Below are 25712 nucleotides of genomic sequence, written 5' to 3'. Positions count from 1 at the left end.
CAGTTTTAACCTCCTTTTCCTTTATCTGAAATTTGGCAGCTGGATAATCAGTAGATGTTGATACTTCAGAGTAAATCAAACTGAATCTACAGGTTTCAGTTGCAGTGGAAATGATGGTTTTGGTTGCCATTTTGGTATTGTGTCACTGAAAGGATAAAAAAAAACTAAATAAGAATTTCTGATATCGTGATGCTAGATTTGTGTGTGTTGAGACACAGAATTGAAACCTCTAATTTCCTAGATTGATTTGTGCAGCTTGAAGACTGAAAAAGAGAAGAAAGTTGTGTTTTCAGAGTTTCACTGGCCAAAGAATGCGCTACAATTACAGGTTTTTTGAATCTGTACAAGTCAAGAAACAAGTATAAAAAATACACATTTTCATGGGAATATGCCTTTTGTAAGCTTTTATTTTATTAATGTTTTACAGGATAATTTACACCATAGAGAATGATTGCTTTGTAATGGTAACTGGAAGGATTCTTCTCGTAGTTTCAGCGTGCTAGAAACATGGTTCCTCTTGCATTTTATAGGAGAAAAGTATCACAAATGCTCCGGTTTACATTTAATGTATGTTTTGCATGTTAAAAAAAGTAACCCAACTATTTAAAATTGTACGACTAAACACTGTCAGCCTTATAGTGGACCAATAAAAACAAAACTCAGTGCAGCAGCCATGACCAGAGGCATTGTGTTTTCAGATTTTTCATCCATTTATCCCATTCTCATAAAAGCAACATCTCAGGAATGACTTTGGGGAATTTCTTTAAATTTGGCATCCAAGAATGTAATCATTACAATTTAGTGTTCAAAGGTTACTGTGGCCTAATAAACTCAATTTTTGACTGTAACCCAAGAAATAATTCACTAATGATGACAAAATCTCGCTGAAATGCCTAATGTATTAAAATTCTAACATTTTATATTTGAAAGGTCAAAGATGAACTTCACTGTTATGTCAGTGTTCTGCAAAAACACTTTTCAGGTCATTACACAAAGTCATTACTCAGAAACAGAAGGAGAGATAGTTACATTTCATATTTGTTTGGATACTGAATTGGTGACACTAATCCTGATTCATAGATCCTCTGTTCTGCCAGGTTCAACTGCTTGTGAAACATAGATAGATAGATAGATACTTTATTTATCCCCATAGGGAAATTTTTGTATCTGGCAGCTCATACAAAACACCTACAAAAACACATAAAAACATCATCGCATATAAAAAACATGTAAAAACATAAAAAACATCAAGGGGCAACCAAGTTGAGAGTGAGGGAGCTATGAGGAGTTATACAGTCTGATGGCTGAGGGGATGAAGGATCGCCTGTAGCGCTCCGTCCTGCAGTTAGTAAGTTAGTAAGTGCACTGAAAGCAAATGATCGCTGCGTCGTCTACATCTACATAGTAAAATTCTTCTTTGCAGCAACATCCATATCTGTAAGTGAAGATGCCATATTTGTCAATGGAAATTGTTCACTGGAATCATATCAGTATAGTGACAATGTCCACTTCACCAAACAGTACACAGAGTAGCTTTTATTAAATTCCTTGTAAATCTGCACTACATGCATTATACATGGAACAAACTACCAAACTCTGTGTGTTCTGCTGATTCCCTTTCTACTTTTAAGAGACAATTGAAGACTCAATTGTTCAGAGAACACCTAGGCACTTTATCTGACTCCACCTTAGGAGTAGAATAAGTCAGGTGGTCCAAAACCCAGCACTTATTTAGCGCTGACAAAGTAAATTTGAAAAAAAAAACGGGGGGTTGGCAATTCTTCTGCAACTTGATGGCAACACCTTTGACCAATCACACTTGAAGCACTTTTTGCACTTACTACAGGTTTGTCCTTATGTCTGAATTCTCGCTTGTGTTGTACGTCGCTTTGGACAAAAGCGTCTGCTAAATGAAATTGTAGAATTATACAAGTCTGGACAAAAATGGATTAGGGCTCATAATGGAGATTGATCATGCGAGACTTGGAGGATGGCTGTCTAAGTTTTGAGCTCCCGAAGGTTTTAATGATTAAGCCCCCAAAAAAACTGGTTTTCGCCAACAAATTATTACAGAATGAGAAAAGGGGTTACTACTGGGAGTGGATGGAGCATGTGACCAGCAGAAGATGATTCAGACTCGAGGCATAGCTGAGACAGCTCACTGGACTTTCACTCACGTGAGGGTGTTAGCTCTGAAGCTAGCCTGCAAAATATTCTCACCGAAATCCGTGAATTCAGAAGAGACAACAGAACGCAACTCTCTGACATTAAATGAGAAATAAAGAGAACTAACGAGAGACTGGATGAAGTCGAAGGGAGGATTGATGAGACTGAGACCGGGCTTCAGGCGTCATCGGCACTGATCAGGCGGCTAATCCAGTGCCAGGCTAACTTGGAGGCTAGGCTAATTGACACGGAGGCCCGGGCACGGAGGGATGACTTGAGAATTTATGGGATTCCTGATGACAAAGAGGGGACGAACATGGTTGGGTTCCTGAAAAACACGCTGATAACTTTACTCGAATTTCCACCAGACAGAAGTCTCAATATTGAACGGGCTCACAGAGCGCTAACGGCAAAGCCCACAGAGCCACAAGCGAAGCCTCGCTCTATAGTGGTCAGGTTCAGCAGCGGGCGGACCAAAGATGAGGTGATTTGGAGAGCGTGGCAGAAAAAGAAAGTGGTCTGCGACAATACTCACTTCTATGTTGACCACGACTTTCCCCCAGAGATACTTAAGAAGCGCAGTGAAAACGCCGAAGCTAAAAGGGTGTTGAAGGAAAGACAGATAAGGTTCCAGATGCCATATCCAGCAAAGATTCGGATTTTCTACGATGACGGCAACCGGCTGTTCCAGAGCGCCGCAGAGGCTACATGAGACATGTCGACGCGGGGTTTTCCAGTTACCGTGGTGAAAGCGCCGTCCACACCGGACCAAGAGGAGATTGAGCTTCTGTCTGCCTGGCACTGTGGTGAGTGTTCTGCACAAGCTCTACGACCTGAACTGTCTCGTAAAGTGACAACGCTGCTACGACCCGTAGCTAAGTCCTCCATGGCTACCTCCATGTACCCTGGGGAAGACCAACAACTCAGGAAAGCTAATTAAAGGATTGCTGACCTGCTAGAAGATATTCGCCGGCTCTCTGATGAACTGAGGGACAAAGACGCTCTGCTGACCGGGTTCATCGATGTGGCCCATGACCAGTCCATACGGATTGCCTCTCTCTGCGGCCCTCCAGGACACAGCACCCTGGGATCCCTCCTGTCCACGGCGGTCATCCTGCTCGACACCCAACCGCCAGCGATCATGGACAGAGGTAGTGATCCGGGGCAAGCAGAAGACTCCAGTCAGAGCCATCTCGCCTCCACTCTCCCTCTCGAATCGCTTCATGGCCCTGTCGCAGATTGATGAAAAGCCAGCATGTGGTGAAGGCCTGAGCTCAGCTCCAGCGGTTTCCTCTGTGTCCTCCGGCTCCAACGGCCTGGCGGCTCTCCTTCCGCTGCTGGACACCGAAACGGCCGCACACTCAGCTGGATTGGTGTCCCTGCCGGTTGCGGTCCCGGGTCTGCGGCTGTCATCCCGGGCCTCGACCTCGACCTCTGTTCCACACCGGAGGCTCCTAGAGGAGGCTGTGCGGAGGCGTTCTGGGAGCCTTCACTGCCCTCGCACAATCCTGGATTGTCATCCCGGAGAGGAAGCAGCTCCCTGCCATAGTGGCCATCACCACCGTGGAGCGCCCCTCCACCGGACCGGAGTCTACTGTCGGCACTAGGACCACCGCCTCTCCTCCCGCCGAATGGCCCACCTCGGCGGAGGGACACTCATCCAGTTTCAGCTCCGGCTTCTCTTCCTCCCTGTCGCAGGAGAGATGCCAGCGAAGTGTTCCCCAGCTCCAGATGGAGGCGTTGCTGGCTTGCCCCACCTGTCACCTCCTCCTCTGTTCAGCCCCACGACACTCATCATCGGCGACAGCATTGTCAGAAATGTCCGTTTCTTCAACGCCACCACACGCTGTTTCCCCGGTGCCACCGTTGCCGTCATACTCAACAAACTCCCTGAGCTACTACAGTCCATCCCAGCCTCCATATGCCGTGTGATTATTCACGTTGGAACAAACGATACGACCCGGCGGCAGTCTGAGCTGACGAAAAGGGATTTTATGGACCTCTTCGGCCTTCTGAAAAGCTGTGGTAAGTCAGTGTTTATCAGCAGGCCCATACCGACTCTGTCTCGCGGTGCCGAGCGTTTTTCTAGACTCCTCAGTTTGAGCGTCTGGCTCTGGCACACCTGCACAACCCACAACCTGAATTTTATTCACAATTTTAATCTCTTCTGGAACCGCCCTGCGTTTTATCGTCGCGACAGACTGCATCTGAGCACACTGGGCAGCTCCGTTTTAACAGATAACATACACCATGTGGTCCAATCAATTCCAGCTGTCTGACTGACAGTAAGCCACGCCCACTCACCACACACCTCACTCACTCACCCTCTGCCCTCAGAAACACCGGACTACATCATCCATAACATCCAAACTGTTGTTTTTAACAGATCCAACAGAACCCGGACTGTTTTTAGACCAAGAACCCTGCTTCCTGTAAAACGCCAGGAGGAGCGCACGTTCAGTACGAGCATCAACATGGCTGTGCTGAACGTGCGCTCTCTTTTAAACAAAACTTTTATCACAAATGATTTGATTTTAGATAATAAATTGGACAGTCTTCTCCTGACAGAGACATGGCTTGGCACTGATGCACCTGCTGTTCTCACCGAGGTTTCCTCACCAAATTTTAATTTTTTATTCTCCATCAGACAGGGTGAGAAGAGGTGGGGGAACAGCCTCTATTACTAAAAATGATCTCACCCCAACTGAAGTATTTTGTAACAGTTATGCATCTTTCGAGCATCACACTTTTGTTTTTAGCAGCACCCAGATCCTCTGTCTAATAGTCTACAGACCACCCCATCACTCCAGCCTTTTTATCAGTCAATTCTCTGAACTCTTGTCAATCATTCACACCAAATACAACAGAATTTTAATAACTGGTGATTTTAATCTACACATTGACAACATCTCGGACTCAATGTCCAGAGATTTTTAAAATCTTTTAAACTGACTTGATTTTTCACAGCATGTCACACAGCCAACTCACAACAGAGGACACACCCTGGACCTGGTTATATCCCATGGCCTGTCCATTGGTGTGTCCTCTGTTGTTGACCTGGCTGTGTCCGACCATTACTGTGTGTTTTTTAATATCACCAGTTTTAACCAGCAGGAGGCCCCGGTGAGAACAGTGAGGAAATGTTACCTTACTTCTGAAGTGGCTGCAGATTTTATTGAGATTTTACAGAGCACACCTGCCGTATTTCTGCCTGCCCCATGTGATTTTATTGTTGATAATTTTAACAACAGACTGAAGTCAACTCTGGACTCAGTGGCTCCCCCTTTCACAAAAACAATCAGAAAGAAACCTATACCCCCGTGGAGAAAAAATGATAAAATCAATCAATTAAAAAGAGACTGCAGGAGTGCTGAAAGGAGATGGAGGAAGTCAAAACTAATAGTTCACTATGAAATCCTACATCAACGACTCAAAACCTACAATGAGAGGTGAAACGTATTAACAATCAACCGACAAAGCAACTTAGGGAAAATTTCCATTTTACTTGGGACCAAGATTCATTAAAATACTTAGGAATAAACTTACTATGGCCCCCTCTTTTCAAAAATTAAAGAAGACATACACAGATGGGACCAAATTTCTTTCCTTAGGCATAGTGTTAGAATGAATATCCTTCCACACTATCTCTTTTTATTCCAAGCCCTACCTGTGGAAATCTCAAAAAAAAGAATTTTCTGAACTGAACAGAATTCTTTCCAGATTTATTTGTCAAGGTAAGAAGCCCAGGGTCAGGCTTAAAACGCTACAGCTCCCAAAAGAGCAAGGGGGAATGGCATTACCAAACTTCAAAGATTATTTTTATGCAGCCCAGATTGCCCATTAATTAATTTGTGTAATCCATCCTTTGAAGCTCGGTGGAAAGATATCGAACTCTCGAATATGACTAACCCCCTAATACAAGCAGCACTTGCACACAAACAATTAGTAAAATTTATTGATGAAATACAAAACCCGTGGATCAAAACACAGCTAAAAATTTGGAGTATGGTAAAAGAAGAGTATAAATTAAGCAATAAATTACAAATAATCTAATGGTGTGCCCATGACCCTGAGTTTAAACCCAATGTATTAAATAAGAATGGATTTTGAAAGGAATAACAACATATCTCTGTTTTACAGAAAAAGGACAATTTTAAACAGGGATGTGATTTTTCCGCGAATTCGCGGAATTCCGCTTTTTTTCAGGGATGGGAATTTACTGCGGATCCGCGGATTTCCGCTGATTTCATTTGTTTGAATGCCGATTTCACAAGTTTGAACACTTTATTGTCGCTGATACTCCCACGCAATGGTAACGACGTTAACGATAGCTTGTTAACGACGAAAAATCGACGATTGTAAACGGCCCAGTGATTGGAAGTCGCTGCGCCGCCGCCGCTGCACAGATTATTTCTCGCATCAAATGGTTTAGAAATATTTTTACCTGCAGTGTTTTCGAAATAATAGAGAAAGTTTGCAGCTGAGCCGCTGTGTTTATCAGACTCATCTACCGGACCGTCAAGCTGAAAGCGTGGTCACGTGACCATCCGTCGTCAGTGCAATTTTCAGATGCGTGCATTCGCATGTAGTGGATATGCAGCATGTCTTTGTTTTGTGAAGTGTGAAATGCTCCCACACTTTTGAGGACTTTGGTCAAACTGTTTTCTCCGTGCCGGTCATGTTTCATTTGTTGAATTTACTCTTCCTTTCAAAATACCTGCTCTGCACTGCCTCCACTCTGTTCAACTCACTCTGCAGGTGAAGTAGACGGCTCCGCGACATGGCAAGTGACGTATGAATCGCGCGACACGTCGAAGCGATAATTCAATTCATTGCCAACGCTTTTAATAATCGATTATTATCAATTTCATCGATTCATTGTTGCAGCCCTAAAATGGATGTTAACTGCGACTTGACTAGCTAACAGAATCATACAGTTCTAAACAGACTCAGATATGCAGTTGGCTGCACCTAACAAGATTTGTAAACAGGTTTTGAGGTCTGAAATCAATGGATTTCCCATTTACATTGTGTAGCCCAACATATGTGTGATCAAAAAGATCAGCACAGTAAAGAAATTATGTTAAACCATCTGTTAGTTTCCTCATTATGCTTTGTTAGTTCCTCAGTCCTTTATTTATAACATAATGTTTCTGGAGTTGTTTTTTTTTCTATTGCATTTTATTGGTGTGATATATTGAGAAGGTTTCCCTTTGCAGCAGTATTTTTAGGCCAACACCCCTTCTGATGGCTCGATGACTTTTACTCTTTCTACCTTCGCCTGCAGGCACAGTGCTCTGCAAAATGTTGAATAATCTAGATTTTTCATGCCAATGGCCTATTCACGCACACTCAGTCTAAAAAGTTTCTGTCTGATTACAAGTGGGGATCAGCAGGATACCAAGCTCTGCAGTTGTCAAAAAATAGCACACTTGTCATTTTTTGATAGCAGAAAGAAAATACCTCAGGTATTAACGAATTCACATGAAAATTGGTTTGTTGAGCTTGATTTTCTTTGACTTTAGAACAATGAGTTTCAATTGAACTATTTTATAAGAAGAAAAGACAGTGGGCAGTCACATACTGAAAACATTTCAGTACAGTTTGCACCGATAGCAAATGAATGGTTTTCTGAAGGGAGAAATACTAAGCACAGATCATTATTTGTAAATGTGACCGGTTTGTTTCTGTCTCTGCGTTGTGTTAGGAAAGACTCAGGCGTGCATCTTTTTGGAGGCAGTCTCCATTTATTTTCCGGCTCCTGACATGAAAATATCAACACAAAATCCTCCCGTCATTGATCGCCACAACACATGCCCCTCTCCCACAGAGATTCATGTCAAAAGGGCAACGTTAAGTTTTTCAAACAGAAAATGACATACCTGACATGAAAATATCAACACAAAATCCTCCCGTCATTGATCGCCACAACACATGCCCCTACACAGATCAAACGATAACAAAGTAAGCGTCATGTGACAAGTTTTAGCTTGCTAGAACAGGAATTTCACCGGACAGCAAAACCGCTTACCTCTCCCAAAGAGATTCATGTCAAAAGGGGAGAAAATCGGCGCGAAAACGCCACTTATAGAGGGCAGTGCTACATAGAATGTGGCTGTAGTAATACAAACCGAACCAAAGTTCCGCTTACTGACAAGGAGGCTCAACTAGTCAGGCATCAACTGAAACAAAAACAAACAAAAACAAATCCACAGACACAGATTTTGTGTAATTATCACAATAACTAAAGTACAATATACTGTATTCCATATACACACACATATATTAATGTATAATTGACCCTGTTACATAAATAAATGATTTTTTTCCATCTTCTGTCTGTTTCAAGTGAGCAATATCTTATTACATTCTCAGCTTTTAAAAGAAGACCGTGACATGTAGTCTGAAAGTTATTTTCCAGTTTGTACATACTGACTCTGAAGTGCCCACCAGCAACATATTTATTACCTATGTTTATGCAGTTCTGCAGCTTAGATCTCTGACCTCTTGCTGGAGGGTTAGAAGGACAGAATACCCCCACAGAGTCTGAGAAAAAGGAGATATTCAGTCATGAACTATGACTGTGAAGAGCAAGTTGGTTAACATTTGGGTTAGATAAGCAGCAGAGTGGGTTGATATCAGAAACTGCTACTGATGAAAGGGTTTCAATCTGATTCAGCACAAAAACAGTCCATCTGTCTGTTCTCTGTAGTTTCTTCTCTTCAGTTTGGCTCAATAATTCTACACTATACTTACTTTGACATTGCCATTATTAGCTTTTGTCCATTTTTACAAAAGGGCTGCACATATCATTTTCACTTTAATACTATATACACAGGTGTGCATACATACTAAAATTACAACCACCCCCTACACACACAGACACATAAAAGAGCGATCCATCACTCATATTTTCATTTGCTGAGGAACATCTAGTGTGACAGCTTGCCTGTCACGGAAGTGGCGGCGACTAGAAAGCAAGCAATATGTGACTAAAGAAATAGCAGAGGAGCGGACAGATGGCTGGTTGGTTTGTAATATGTAAATGACAGGACAGAGTATAAAGGAGGACCACAGTGTATAAATATAATCCAGTAATTTAATAACAAAGTCGTTATCTCATGTATGGGCTAATCACAGTAGGGATTCAACACATGACAGTCTGACATCTGAAATCAGGAATTTACTCAGGCCCAAAACTGAAAATAATTGCTACCTGAATGCATTTTTCAGCAGTCATGAATATGATTCAATATTTCTTTAATTAATGCTTTCACTCCAGGCTGATGGTGTTTTGTATGCAAATGTTTAATGAACGAAATAGCTCCAGAAATATTTAGAAATTTGTTCTAGCTCTGCATGAAAGTAATCTTTTCTTTTTTTCTGACACCATGGTCAACAAATTTTGGAAGTGTGAAGTCAATTAATGTTAAAGTAGGTTTCAGTGGATGAACTGACTGTTAGGAGTTGGGTGTTGACAGCAAATGTACATTTTTCTGCATGAAAATATTCGACTTTGCTTTCGGCAAGCTTAAATAAGAAAGCTTGGTCAGAGCATATACATGATAAAAGCCTCTTTGTGACCTATTGAGTTGTCACACTAGCACTCTCCTGCTTTTTCAGTCTTCGTGCTATCTTAGGCTACTCCCATCTCACCTGTCTTTGTACTCAAGCATAAAAGATGTTAGTTCTTGTTTTGTTATTTTAATTCTTTCACTGGGGCACCGAACTTCATGACAAGCCAAAACGCACACAGTAGTCATGTTATTTTTCATATTATGGCCTAAAGTGTGAATGGCTAGTGTGCTAGTACAGCATTTCTTTTAGCTCTGTTTTTAGTCTGTAACAACGCCTAACAACTCCTAAGGGAAACGTTGCCCTTTAGCTGCAAAATGCTTCATTGTGTTCACTAGCGAATAGGTAATGTTTTTCTGTCTGCCATTTAGTGCTGTGCAGGTAGAAAAGGGCAGCTTAAAAATTCTACACAATCTGCCTCATTAGAAAAATAGCTAAACTTTTAACTATTGAGTTTTTGAAAAGTAAAGGCCAACAGTGTCTCAGCTCCAAGTCTATGGCTGTGTCCGAAATCGCATACTAACGTACTACGTACTACATTCTCAATGAGTATATACTGCATACTACGTACTATAAGTATGATTAGAATGCCGACCGTTCACACTGTAGTATACTACTACGTTTCCCATAATGCATTTCAAACCTCCGATGAGAAAAACTGGAAGTACGGCTATCAAATATCTCGGCTGAATGGCAGCTTCAGGTCGATTTTACGCTAACAAACAGTCGCATAATTAATGTGGCAATTTCAAGCCGGCACTCCTCATGCAGTTATTAGCCAGATTATGCGAATCGTTTCAATTGTAGCTGCAGGCTACTGGAGGTAGCTGCTACTTGTTCTGTATGCAAAGCGAGCTGCTGCAACTAACTGCTAACATTCAGTAGCACGTTGTGAGGCGTCTGACAAATTTAAAACGTTGGAGAGAAAACGCCTATTTCTCAAATCTGTGGGGTGATTAGGATGACTACTTAACCACATAAAATAAAATAAAAATCGCCCCGGTCCTTGCATTTCGCTGGATAGCTCGCAAAGCATTATGGGGCGGTTGAGTATGACTAGTGTGGTCACCGCGCATACTTAAAAATTTTCCGGATATAGTATACATCCTGGTATTTCTCGCGTACTCAGTCTTTTCATACTATCTAATGTGAACGCACTACATACTTATTTTGACGTCACACTTAGTATGAGTAGTACGTTAGTATGCGATTTCGGACACAGCCTATATGCTATGCTATCACTAAACCTAGACCGATATATGTGGAAAAAAAGTCATCATCTTTTATTTATTTGTATGCATGTCCACTTAAAATCAGAAGGTAAAATTCACAAAAATTTTGGCTTTTTGGCTACCTCAATAAAGCTAAGGAGTTAGCAAGCTAGTTCCTCTTAATGCATCCAGCAGACAGAGCATAATTAGCATTAATTTGGTGTCATGTTTCAGGCAACCCGTTGAATGTAAGTCCAATTTTCTCTTTTTGAGTCCTTTTGTCTACACCAACCCCAGACATATTTACAAATGTGGAGATTCTGGGAATGACTCTGAGACCTTTTTATTTACCCAGAGAGTTTGGATGTATTTTACTCTTTGTTGTTTATGCCCCTCCTGACGGCAGCGCTAAAGCCTCAAAAGCGGCTAACACCATCGCAGACTGTGTTCGAGAAATGCAACTGAGATATCCTGAAGCACCAACTATAATAGTTGGGGATATGAACCACTGTCGCCTAGAGTCTGTCCTGCCTGGGTTTGAACAATATGTGACATTTCCAACAAGAAAAAATAATATTCCAGATAAATGCTTTGTAAACATCAAAAATGCTTATATCTCAAAGTGCAAACCTCCAGTTTTGACCTCTGATCATAATGTTGTGCACATGATTCCAATCTACAAAACTAAATTCAAGAGGAGTAAACCAGTTAGGAAGATAATACTAAATTGGACAAATGAAAACAAAGAACAGCTTAAGGCCTGCTTTGATTGGATCAACTGGGGAACGTTCTCTGAAGGTTCAATAGATGAAAGAACTACAGTTATTAATGATTATATAAATTTCTGTGTACAACTAGTGATGCCAACTAAAGAAATTAAGATATATCCAAACAATAAGTTTTATGTGACAAAAGATATTAAAAAGACCATAAATGAAAGAAATCTGGCCTTTAAAAAGAAAGATACAGGATTACTTAAACGGACATAAAAAGAGATAAGAAGTAAATTAAGACAGGCGAAGCTAAAACACAGACAAGACTTAGAAAATGTCTATAAAAGCAAAAATTCCAAGAAGTTATGGGATACCATGAAGTCATTCAACATTCAACCGGGGTTGGACAGAATTGAGATTACTGTTGATGAGGTCAGAAAGACATTTAAGGCAACCAATGCCAGAAAGGCAGAAGGGCATGACAAGTGTAGTCCTTCTTTATTAAGAAACTTTGCCACAGAACTGGCCCCAGCTTGGCAACCAATTTTTCAGCAATCAGTTGACACTTATACAATCCCCACAATATAGAAAACTTCATACATCAAACCACTGCCTAAAATTCAAAGTCCAAAAGAATGTAAGGATTTCAGACCCGTTGCTTTAATTTCAGTAATTATGAAGGCTCTAGAAAGACTTTTGCTAAAACATCTACAAAATTCAAACAGTGTCAAACTGGATTCATTCTAGTTTGCATACAAAACTTGCTGTGGTACTGAGGATGCTGTTGCTACCTTCACCCACATTATCACCAAACATCTTGATTAAAAAATACCTATGCAAGAGCTCTCTTTCTAGACTATTAATCTGCCTTCAATACTATTCAGCCTGATATTCTCATTATTAAGCTCTTCAATCTCGGAGTTAATCCGTATTTGATCCATTGGTATGCATCTTTCCTCATCAACAGAGTCCAGTTGGTTAAGGAAAATGATACACTGTCCTCTGCCATCACAACCTCTGTCAGCACCCCTCACTGCTGTGTCAGCTCAGCTTTGCTTTTCACTCTCTACACTGATGGTTTCCATTGCAACCTCAAATAATCAATTCATAATCAAGTATTCTGATGATACTGTCTTGCTGACACTAATGTCTGACATAGACAGCTCTGAGGTGCACCAACAGGGAGTTCACGAGGTTGTGATGTGGAGCAGAAACAACGCTCTGGAAATAAACACCGAAAAAAACAGAGAAAGTGGTATTTAGTTCAGCATCATTTACTATAGCTCCTATTTTCATAAACAATGAACCAATTATACAAGTGGAGTCATTCAAATATCTGGGTGTGACGATAGACTCAGCTTTATCATGGAAATATCACACTGACTTTATTTGTAAAAAGACAAAGCAAAGAATATATTTCCTCCGTCGCCTGCGGTCGTTCAGAGCCTCTCATCAGGTGCTCCTGTTTTACACCTCTGTCATTCTCAGTGTCCTGCAGTATAGTAATGCTTTGTGGTACAACCTTCTGTCTGAAACTGTTAAATCTAGACTGAGACAGCTGATTAAGATCTGCTCAAAGATAGTGGGTCAGCCCCTGCATGGACAATATGACACTTCATATCATACCAACACTGTGCGGCTGGCTAAGAACATCGCCTCCGACCCTAGCCATGTTCTAAATTCGGAATATGGGCTGTTACTATCAGGGTGTCGGTACCGAGTACTTGGCTTCAACAATGTCTGATTAAGAAATTCCTTTGTCCATCAGTCCATCCTTAAATTAAATAGTGAAAACTGGAGTTCAAACTACAAAACCAAATTATAGTGGATAACGGCGAGTCTTATATGTTAATTATATGTTAAATTTTTGTCAAGTGTTATTGTGTCTGTGGGTGGCGGAGCTGCCGAACAAGTAAAACAAATTTTGGGTCTCTGATCTGATAATAAAGTTTATATCTAATCTAATCTAATCTACACTTGTACATGTTAATTTCTGCAACATGATGACAAGCTAACTGACCACTTGGTTTACCACAACATGTAGTGGAATTTCCCCCTGTAAAAAAAAAAAAAAAAATGTTTGCTGTGGTTGGAAACTACAAAGTGAAATTGTGGGACAAATTAAAACTGTGCTAAAAGAGAGAAATAAAGTTAGTGGGTATACATACTAAGAATACAATGTGGGGTATTGCTGTTATTTTAGGAGTTACTGTAATTACCAGTTTCACAGTTGCAAATTGCTTTCTCGTTCAAGTTGCCACTGAAAGGTAAAACTGTGACATAGGAGGAAAACTTTTAATTTGAAAAGTCCACATGAGGACTTTTAGCATATTTTTAGCTGTCTTTTTTTAAGATGAGATTCTGAGCTCATGATGACAGCATGCAAAGTTGTGCACACTTAATCATTGACATTCAAGTGCTACCATCAATCCTAACTTTTGAAAACTCTGCTGCAATCCAACGGCTACATGCTGTTAGCATCCAGAAAGTCACCAGCACTAACCATTTAGCAAGTTAATGAGCAGGTAATGCAGAATAGGAAATACAAAGGCATGATGTAAAGATAAAGCCAATGTAAGTACAACACTTTAATCAGGCTTTGTATGCTTCTGAACAAAATTGTACAAACAAATACTGCTAAAACTGCAATATATAAACTTCCTATTGGCCGAAGCTACCAGCTTTCTTCTCTGGAAACACATTACAAGTTGCGATCCCTGACTTTTCAGAAAAGTAGCATTTAACAACGTTGGGAATACCACAAGAGGAACTTGATATGGACTTTTCACATAAGCAAGGCACAGTCTATGACAGCATGATTAGAAAAGTCATTTTCTTCCTTAGTGTACTTGTTGTTAAAGGTGAATACATAGCCTGTAGCATTTTAAGGAAAAACCATAATATTGTTAAGTCTCACTTGTGCAACTATACAGTGAAACTGTAATGGTGAACTTTCCCCACTGTGGGATCCATAAAGTTTATCCTTATCCTTAACAACTGTGTCTTAGCTTTGTAAGCACGCCGGCCCGCGGGCGGGCCGTTTTTTTTTATCGGTATACGCTTTTTTTTAAATAGAAGGACACTGCAAACACGATTATACAAACACTATACACACATAGAAAGCTGAGATTCTCATGAATCCGCCGGTATAAACCACTTTCAGATGTGATTACCACAGCGGGTAATATAAACACATTTATCCAACAAACAACAAGTCATGTAAACGTGCACAGCTCACCTGTCGACGCAGTTTGGACGCTCGTTTCTGGTCATAAAAGAAGATAATCCACAAAAACCGGCCAGAACCCAAGCTTAGCCATCCAGAGGAAACAATCCAGTATAATACTTTGGCCAAAACATGTCTCGAAATAGGTAAAAAAAATCCAGAAAACGATCGGCTCCGTGCGCGTGCACGCGGCGCGTGGTGGCGCTGTGCGTTTCATATTCACCGCATCTTTCTATTATAACTTTATCATACACGGTCCTATTTTCTTTGTTCGCGATTCAAAATGGATACTGGAGGCTTCTCGACCGCTTCAAACCGGACTTCAACCAATCAGGTGACTCGTTTCCGCCTACTTCGGCGATTTAGCCAACCATGGCCGAGTCTGACAGATATCGATTACATCACTTGATTGACTTGTTTCTCAGCAAATCACGCCGGAGGAAACGTTAGATTGACAGGCCTGGTAGCCAATGAGCTTGCTGAATGGCTTGAATATAAATCCCGCCTCTGCCAGCGGCTTTATATGATATTTCATTCGTGAGCTCCGGGCTCCACCTGCTGTTTCTCTGTATTCCTCTCAATCTGTGTGTGTGATCGACACTGAAGCCTATCTGAAGTGATTTTTTGAGTTCTTTATGAGTTTTTGGAATGAAAATGAAGTGGAAAATGAAGTGAAAATGAATTTATACCATTCTGTAGAGAGTGTGCACAGTGTATAAAGAGTGTATCCAACATTGACAGGGCGGAGCATATCAGTACAAATACATGTGTGAAACACTCATTTCTTGTAGTATTGCTCTGAAATTTTGACCTGAACTATGTAAGACCCCAGGCTTTTGCAATATTGTGTTTTCAAGCTCTTACAGTGCTGCCACACTGATTTTCAGGTGTTTTATTAGGGAAAAAATGTAGGCGAGAAAAAAAATTCATCCTAATTCAGTGTGTGCCAACATGAAATACTCTGTGCCAGTAGCACCTAGAGTAATTCTGACTGCACTGGGTGAAAATTCAGGTTGTCAGCTTTCAAATGAGACCCCAACCATGCATGTACTCCAAACAGTTCAAGAACAGCATTCAATTTACTTTCTGTAAATCTCAGTAGAAATTTTGGGCGGAAATTGACCAAACCTTAAAGGGTTAAATTACCCTTTACCTCCCTGCCATGACAACCTGAACACATCCTGGAGCTTTCAGTGTACTTCAAATTCACATTTAGACCTTCTATTTTTCTCTGCTCAATTGAAAAATAATAAAAGCAGCCATTATCAGCTATGTACATGGAATTACCAATGAATACATCAGTGTCTGCTTTACATACTGTCCATTTTTCATACGGAATAACTTTACATGAAAATATTTCAGAGTATCCAAAGCTATTCTTCAATGCACTGTGCAGCGAGAATGCCTCAGCCAGCCTAATTAGTAATTCAACAAATGCGTTTCCAACATTATTTATCACTGAAATTCTTCACTGATAAAGCAAACACCCCAGCCTCAGATCGAGCATGAAAACTAAGGAGACTCCATCAAAATTTGTCACTTCCCTCTCAGTCTATCCATCATAATTTGCATAAAAACACTCAGATGAAGACTCAGCCAGGAACATGATGAAATAAAATACAGTGCTGAGGTTCTTTTTATATTTGTCTCACCGCCGATTTCCTCCTGATTTAGCCATTTGGTCCGTCCATCAGTCATCGTCTTATTCATCTGTCAGATATGGGACTGGTGACCACTTAACATTTTAACAGTGCAGTAGCTGCAGGAAGACAGATGGATGCACTGACTGAGACGGACAGATAACAGATTGACAAATCCAGGCAGAAAGGCAAACATATAAAGGTTAGGTGAGGACAGGATGGGTTAAACATTCTTACGCTCCTGAGCTGACTTGTGTACTTTGCCTATCATAGGACTTCCTGGGTGGCATTATGTCGAGTGTGTGTCTGTGTCTCTGTATGTGTGTGTGTGTTTTCCAGCTTGTCTTTGTTTTGAAAGAGGTGTAACTGGAAAGCTGTATGTATACCATCCATCATGTGCCTGGCACAAACACATACAGTCTGCGATAAGAGAGGACAAACTAAGACACAAGCTGTCCACATGCCCAGAGCGATGTGTGTGTGTGTTGTGTGTATGGCCTGTCGTTGTGTGCTTTTAAATATAATACTTACATGATTCTCATTCTTCTGTGAATTTGTCCTTGTGAGGATCTCTCTTTATCAAGATGTGCACAATTATCATATCAGAGTGTGTATGACAAGATGTAAAACTGTTTATCGTCCTCCCTCCCCTTTTGCATAGGCCTGCTTTAGTTTGGGAACTCTCCTCACGCAAGCTACCTCCAAGGTTGGGCCTCCCCCGTTCTCTCCTGCTTCTCATTTCTGCATCCTCCTCTAGCTGCCCTTCCCCAATATCAGCATCATTAACACTGGCACGGACTCTGATGAAAACAGTGCACGACTTCCTGCCGTTTCCATCATTTGTTTGATGCACGCCATTTCTCTTCAGCTGTTTCTTCATTCCCAGATGAGAAAAGATGGGTCAGTTTTCACTGAGCGCACTGAACTTCATCTGGCTCTCATCAGGGGCAGTAACTGTTTTTGCATAGACTATTTTTCAACAGACATCATTCATCATCCACTTTTAAGTTTGTTTATGTAACTCTGTCTGACGAAAAAATTACCCTAATATTTGTAGTATATCACTCCGGGGATTTATAGCTTGTCTGTGGCACTCAAACATAAGTTTTCCCATTGGTATCCTGATAATGTTACTATAAATTTCCCACAGGGACTATACTACTCAATACTATAATCACGGTGAATTTATTGTATATTCTCTAACTGCCCTATACCCTTCTAATCAGATTCAATTGCTATTTTGCTTTCGCTTCATTATTCAGTCTGACATTCTGTTCATATAAGCCATTTTCTGATTTTGTTATTTTGACCTAACTAATTGGTAATGACTGATGTATGGCACTGTGCAAACATTTTAGACCCTGAAAGTAGTATGAAAATGCTGTAAAAGATGATAGTATGAATATTTTTGTATTTATCAATTAATGTCATACAAAGGTTGGAGAGGAAAAAATCTAATCAACGTTTGGTTAACAACCCTTGGACTTTAAAATGTATTTGTTCACTTGGCGTGTCCTCTGACTATTGGGGAAATTGCTTTGGATTTTGGCTGTCTCAGTGTCTTCTGTCTCTGTATGGCCCATTGACTGCACTTAAAGATGGATGAACCCTGAGCATGTGTCACCCTTAGCTTTTGTGAATACTGGTTTTAAAACTCAGTGTGATGGCTCCGGCCTGTTATCATCTTGCCAACTCCCAGCTAATCCAAACATGATCAAAGAGTGGGAACAGAAATGAAGCTGACACCAGTGACCCACCTGTCACTCAAAGTGGCCTCAGTCTTTATTATGCATAATTTTAAGTCTTAATACAAATGAAATGGGTGAATTATATTAAAAAAAACCTAGACCAAAGACTTTCTTTGTACCAGTCTGTAAACGTATTTATTTCTTCTGTAAAATTGGTCATTTTAACATGGAGGTCTATGGGGATGGACTCACTGTTGGAGCCACAAGAAGAAGACACTTGTTGAACAGCAGTTTTTCTGGCACTTCCACATTGGTTTCATGTTTCAGGCCCAGAGGTTACATCTTTGTATGGGCCAGACCACCTGTTGCAGGAGTTCTTGTTCTTATTTTTGTTGAAGTTGCCAGACTCAGTGTCATTCCACAGAATATTTGGATGTAATCAGTTGCCTCTTTGATTGTATTACTGAGCCTAAATCATCTGTCAGTCCTTCCAGGATTTCGCGGGCGTTTTTCGTGATTGTTGCGGCTGAAAGTGCCTGAATTCACGGCAGCTTTTCTAAAAAATTGCGATAAAAGTTGCGATGTTTTAAGCTTATTTGTTGTGATGAAATTGCGGGAGACACTGACAATTACTAAAAAGCTGCATTTTTTTCCAGCTTGTAGAACATGTTTCAACACTGTAATTGACAATATTTATTCCGAAATTAATTATTTTGCCTTCCAACTCATTTCCACCAGCTGGTACACCACGGTGGGACATTAGCAGCAGCCAGATACTGGTTTAACATGACGTGGTTGGTAGATTTGCGGCACAAATTGCTAATTTACTATTGAATTAATCATATTCGGACATATCTGTCAGTGGCTTAAAAAGTTAATTTCACATCCTGGCACACACATGTTCATACACACATGGTCACGGCTTGTCACATCAATTAACAAGAACAGCACTGAGAGAGCGCAGTCCTCCACCAAGACAGGTGTGTGTTCTGCATGTGTACATACCGAATCGCGTGACCTAAATATTTAGCTGGCAACTGGAATTGATGGGACTCAGAAACACCCCCACAATTTAATCAGTTGTTCTTTGTATCATTTCCGATACGTCCACAGTAGTAGATTTGTTGTAGAATCACGATGATGTGATCGTCAGCAGGCCGCTGAGGTAGCGTTCACTTGTTGTCATGTTTACTGTGCCGCTATCAGACGCCGTGCCACTATGAATCCTTAAACAAATCCGTGGATCCAAACTTGAAGCCGCATCACTGCCGAAGTCTAATCACTTGGTCCTTGTGTCATTTCTGACCGACCCTGAAAATTTCATTCAAATCCCTGAGTCTGTTTTTGAGTGATGTTGGTAACAGAGGAAGGATTCACACACGCTGATTGTCACATAACTCCGCCGTGTTCTTAGGTGGAATAAATAATCTAATTTACCTTCATTCTTTCAGTGCTCTAACAGATCTGGATGCAACAGTTTCCATCATGGTGATTAATGTGGTATGTTGTCCAGGATTGTAACAGTACAGCATCAGCAATGGTAAATGCAGTATTTTGTTATTGTTGTTGATTGATTTCACTATCAGCTGAGCAGCTAACCATTCCATCCCCAAGCATTAAGGTGTGTGTCCACTCGATTCGATTTTCCCGCATGGCAACACACCGCATCTAAAAATTGCTCGTAGGGCAGGCCACAACATTATCCAACACGGTCTCACGGGGATTTGTGAAACTGTCACGTCAGTTTTTGTTTCGGTTTCGTGCGCACCAACACGATGTCGTCATGTTTTTCGTGCCGCTCACCACGAGCGAAACCCGCTGTGGTAATCACATCTGAAAGTGGTTTATACCGGCGGATTCATGACGATTTAAGCTGTCCATCGGCGTTTGCGGCCGCCACCGCGGCCGCTGCTGCGGCCGGATCACATCTGAAAGTGGTTTATACCGGCGGATTCATGACGATTTAAGCTGTCCATCGGCGTTTGCGGCCGCCGCCGCGGCCGCTGCTGCAGCCGGATGTCTGGCGGCCGCCGCAAACGCCGATGGACAGCTTAAATCGTCATGATTCTGCCAAATTTGCATAGGAATTTAAAGAATGTCCGGCGGCCACAGCGGCGGCCGCAGTGGCGGCCGCAAACGCCGATGGACAGCTTAGATCGTCATGAATCTGCCGGTATAAACCACTTTCAGATGTGATTACCACAGCGGGTTTCGCTCGTGGTGAGCGGCACGAAAAACATGACGACATCGTGTTGGTGCGCACGAAACCGAAACAAAAACTGACGTGACAGTTTCACGAATCCCCGTGAGACCGGGCTGCATTATCATGTGACAGCACTTTCAGCTTGACAGTCTGGCAGATGAGTCGAATAAACACAGCAGTTCGGCCGCAAACATACTCTGTTATTTTGAAAACATTAATGATTGCAATGCATGCACAGATATAGCTGTTATAAGCTTCTCCTCCATGGCAAACTGTGTTCAACACCTGCTGACCTTCTTTAAGCACCTTGCCTGCCCCTGATTAGACAAACGCATCGACTCAGGGGCTGGTCTGCTCCTGGATTTCAAGCCGGCCCAGCATGGCGGCTTTGCCACAAACTTTGTCTAATATTACAAAAATACTTAAGGGAAAAATATTTCTGAAAGCATTTGAGGTGAGAAATAAGCTGTGCAGCAGCTGAATCTGTCCTCGTTTTATTTCACCGATGGATAGTTTAGATGTTTGAGGACAGTTTCACGATGCGTGAAATCTCTGCATGCCGGTGTCAAGTCTACTCTATGGAAATGAGCTACGGCCTGCTTCAGGTAAACACACCGGATCGCAGCTGGAAATACGCCGCATGTGGCATGTTGGTCTGATTGGGGTGCATTTCCAGCTGCGATCAGGTATGTTTACCCAGGGAGGGCTGTAGCTAATTTTCATAAAGTAGACTGGACTTCTACTTCATGCAAATTCAATGTGGCGTTTGGAGATTCCACACATCGTGAAACTGTCCTCAAACTTCTAAACTAGCCATTGGTGACCTAAAACCACCGGCTGCTGCACAGCTTTTTTCTCGCCTCACATGCCTTTAGAAGTACTTTCCGCTGAAGTGTTTTGAAATAAATGGGAAAGTTTGCGGCCAAGCCACTGTGTTTATCTGACTCGGTTGCCAGACCGTCAAGCTGAAAGTTTGGTCACGTGACCACGTTGCTGTTGCTCAAGCACTGTCATGTGACAATGTTGTGATCCACTTGCCATCCGTGCGATTTTCAGATGCGGTGCGTTGCTGTGCGGGAAAATTGCATCTGGTGGACATGCACCTTTAGCCTTTATATATCATTGTTTATTATCGTAAATCATAACAAGGGCCTATTCCAATTTCTGTACCAGTGTCAGAAAACCAACATATCAGTGTATGTATCTGTAGAACAGAACTTGTAACTTTTACTAAACTTAAAGGCGCACTCCAGAGACTAAGTATTGCACTTTTGTTAAGTTGTAAGATCAAGAAAAACCAGACTGAATGAAAATAGCGAGAATTGTTTAAATCAATGCAGTCGAGGCTGAAAAGTCTCTGGAGCACCTTAAACCTGGATCCTACACTTCCCAGAGTGCAACTCAATTATATCTTTTCCTTAGGCCATTCCTGCCCGAGGCACAGAGTAAGATTATTTGTAAGTTTCCCATACTTAACAAAGCTCTTCCAGAGCTATGGATGACATCACATGACCACTCTCACAGGCTAGATCTAAATTGACTTTGATTTGAAATATTGGTAGAGTGCACCTTTACTGGTATTTTATTTTTGTTGTTGTTATTGTTTCCTGTGATATAAGATGTCACCCATAATATCCCATTATCAGTAAGGTATCCGTTTTTGTCATTTTTGTGCTCCCAAAGATTTTTTTTCTAAATTACTCTTATGAAAATGCCCATTGATTCTTTTCGATCTCAATCTCCACGGCAGCGGCCATGACTGAACATTACATGACTGTGTGTGTGTGTGTGTGTGTGTGTGTGTGTGTGTGTGTGTGTGTGTGTGTGTGTGTGTGTGTGTGTGTGTGTGTGTGTGTGTGTCATCTTGTGCTGCTTTTGTGTAACAAGCCAGAAAAGCCCGTACTGGGACACCATTACGTGTTGAAGGAGAACTCCTCATAGTTCCATTAAGGGCATTTCTTGCACTCAGACTGGCAAGTATGTACACCTTCACAGCAAATACACCGTCCGACATGTGTTGCGAATTTTTCAGACGAACAGACAGACTTGGAGTCGGTTCAACGAGGGAATTCCTTCATCTGCACACTCCTTCAAGCCGCACATGTGCTCGGCATCTGCTCCTTACACACACACACACGAGCCGAGACGGCGATAAACACGAATCAAGAAACAAGAAAAAGGTTTTTTCAGGCATTCCACTGTCTCGCTCTCTCCTCTAAGCGCTGTCCTTCTAACCTCCCATCACAGCCTGAAAGGGCCTCTAAAGAGCTGCTGAGAGGGTGTTCAGAGCGTGAGTTGTCTCAAGGTTACGAGGCAGAGTGATGCCACATCTTCCATTCAATGACGAGTGAATCACCCGCACTTGACGTCTCAAAGGGGATGCACACATGCCACTCGCTCCTTTTGAAGGTTGATTGTGCGAGGGTGCATGTGAATATATGCTTGTGTTTGTCAAGCACACACACATTGCCTGTATGCTGTGCTCGATGTACAAGAACAAACAGACACAGTGCTGTGTGTGTGTGTGTGTGTGTGTGTGTGTGTGTGTGTGTGTGTGTATGCTCAGGTGCTGGCTATACTTGTGGGGACCAAATGTCCCCACAACTGTAGGAAAACCGAAAACAATGTCACTTGTGGGGACCTCATTTCGGTCCCCACAAGTTTAAACAGTGTTGTCTTGGCCATGTTGTTGTTACTGAAAAAAGTAAAAGTGAAAAAACATTTCTTTAGGGTTAGGCATTGTTTTGGTCTAGGTTAGGGTTAGGTAAGGGTTAGGGGTTAGGTATGAATGGGAGTCAATGGTATGTCCCCACAATGATAGAAAAACACTGTGTGTGTGTGTGTGTGTGTGTGTGTGTGTGTGTGTGTGTGTGTGTGTGTGTGTGTGTGTGTGTGTGTGTGTGTGTGTGTGTGTGTGTTTTGAACTTTCTGGTCTTTTAGCTGCAGTCTAATGAGTGTTGGAATGGAAGCATATTGTTTGCCAGAACACATGCATTGCAGTCATATCTACAGGAAAGAATGTAAAGTGGTTCAGAGCATGAGAAGATTAATTACCAGCAGCCCATTGTGAGTGGGAAACCATGTAATATATGCAGTACATAATTGGCTACATAATATTGCCTTCACATTTTCTGTGTTTTTATTCCCAAATGATCGAGCAGGTTCTGCTGTATGAGCTGTGGAAGCATTGAAGGCATTTGCTTTGTTATTGCTGTATTTACACATTTCCTTTCTACCTCTCCATGTGTTCCAGGATGTTGGAGTACTCACTCAACCTGCAGAACGTCAGTCTTTCAGCGGTAAGGACAGTTCGTGTGCTGAGACCGCTGAGGGCCATCAACCGAGTGCCGAGTGAGTGCCAGCCTCTTACAGCACATCTCTTTGACCAGGTTCTGTCCTTGTGATGCTCTGTCCCCTTACACCACAACAGTTTTGGCCTCTTCTCAAGACAAAAGCACCTCTTTTGGTCTGAAACTGAAGCCAGGCTGCTCTGGATAAGGACATTGTGTACTTAACAATTTTTAGACTGGCAACAGCTTTATCCTGTTATGAGTCATTAGTAGAAAATAGATGTTGGCAGTGCAAATTTGGAGTGACAAACATAGATAAATCTTGTTGTGTGTGAGGTTCACAGGGTTGAACTCTGTACAACAGGAGAACAGTGGCCTTAATCTGAACCAATATTCAGCCCAGATTATTAATGTGAAGGGAAGAATTTATAGATCCATTCTTAAGCCTCCCAAACCTGATATTATCATGTTTGATATGTAGGAGTTTACAATACTGTTCAAATGTTTGGGGTCACTTAGAAAAGTGAAAATAACATAAAAATTGATCAAATATACAGTTTCACAGGCCCAATTCCAGCAACCGTCACTCCTGTATTCTAATGGTATATTGTGTCAGCTAATCGTGTTGAAAGGCTACTTGATGATAAGAAACCCTTTTGCAGTTATATTACATGAACAAAAGTGTGAGTTTTAATGGAAAATCTGAAATTGCCTGGGTGACACCAAAATTTTGAATGGTATTGTACATCTGGATGGTTACGATAATCATGTTATGAACACAAAATATTGTAGTCCTTGATGTTAAGCTATACATATTTACACTGGTTATTTAAATCTCACCTCTAGTTCTTGATTAAGATAAGTCCACATTAAGTGTGTCTCCCAGTCATTTTCTGACTCCTTTACCCATCAGCTTTTGTTTTCTTTCTTACCACAAATTATTATTCATGTTACAGCAAGTTCTTGCAACTCACGGCAGCCTAAACTCACAATTTTAGATGTGATCGCGTCTTGATTTGCACTGTGAGCCTAAACATTATAGCTATATACAATGTGAGCTGGTCAGCAGCTCCACTCTGACTTGTGACTGAGCAGTGGAGGAATACTGAGGAAAAAATAAAACATTGAAAGTGCAGAACAAAAAAATACTCCCTTTGTTTAAGTAACAAGAGAGCAGGAAATCTTCAGACACTAACTGTAGGTGCATCTCAGGTCCCACACAAAAACTTGCACATAAACTATGCCAGAATTCTGATTGTTTCACATCTTTGTTATTTCAACATAGCTTTGTCTCATTAGAAACACATTGCCAAAATGGACAATTGCCATTTGCTCACAGCATTTCAAATCTCTGACAGATTTTGAATAAATGCATGGACAGAGCCAGTATGAGCTTTCTGAAGTGTCTGTATATACACTATATTGACAAAATATTTGCACACCTGCCTGACTCACATATGAACGTAAGTGACATCCCATTCCTAATCCATAGGGTTCAATATGATGTCAGTCGACCCTTTGCAGCTATAACAGCTTTCAACTCTTCTGTTGAAGGCTGTCCACAAGGTTTAGAGTGTGTTTATGAGAATTTTCGACCATCCTCCAGAAGCGCATTTGTGAGGTCACAGCACTGATGTTGGACGAGAGGCCTGGCTCTCCGTCTCCACTCTAATTCATCCAAGGTGTTCTATGGGTTGAGGTCAGGACTCTGTTCAGGCCAGTCAAGTTCATCCACACCAGACTCTGTCATCCATGTCTTTAGCTGTCATCCATGCTTTGTTCAGTGGTGCACAGTCATGTCGCAAGAGGAAGGGGCCAGCTCCAAAACTGTTCCACAAAGTTGGGGAGCATGGAATTGTCCAAAATGTCGTGGTATGCTGAAGCATTCAGAATTCCTTTCACTGGAACGAAGGGGCCAAGCCCAGCTCCTGTAAAACGACCTGACATTATAATACCCCCTCCACCAAACTTTACACTTGGCACAGTGCAGTCTGACAAGT

The 25712-nt window shown here is 41.6% G+C and overlaps 1 protein-coding gene across 1 annotated transcript in view; it reads left to right on the top strand.

Moving 5' to 3' along the window:
* Positions 1 to 25712, top strand: part of cacna1g (calcium channel, voltage-dependent, T type, alpha 1G subunit) — a 695215-nt gene that overhangs the window by 281013 nt on the left and 388490 nt on the right. The window contains 1 exon segment of the mRNA XM_051939241.1: positions 23676 to 23773. Within this exon segment, the coding sequence (XP_051795201.1) occupies positions 23676 to 23773 (98 nt within the window).

Source organism: Acanthochromis polyacanthus, chromosome 19, assembly GCF_021347895.1.
Source record: "Acanthochromis polyacanthus isolate Apoly-LR-REF ecotype Palm Island chromosome 19, KAUST_Apoly_ChrSc, whole genome shotgun sequence".
Classification (NCBI taxonomy): domain Eukaryota; kingdom Metazoa; phylum Chordata; class Actinopteri; family Pomacentridae; genus Acanthochromis; species Acanthochromis polyacanthus.
This window is presented reverse-complemented; position numbering and strand designations above follow the sequence as displayed.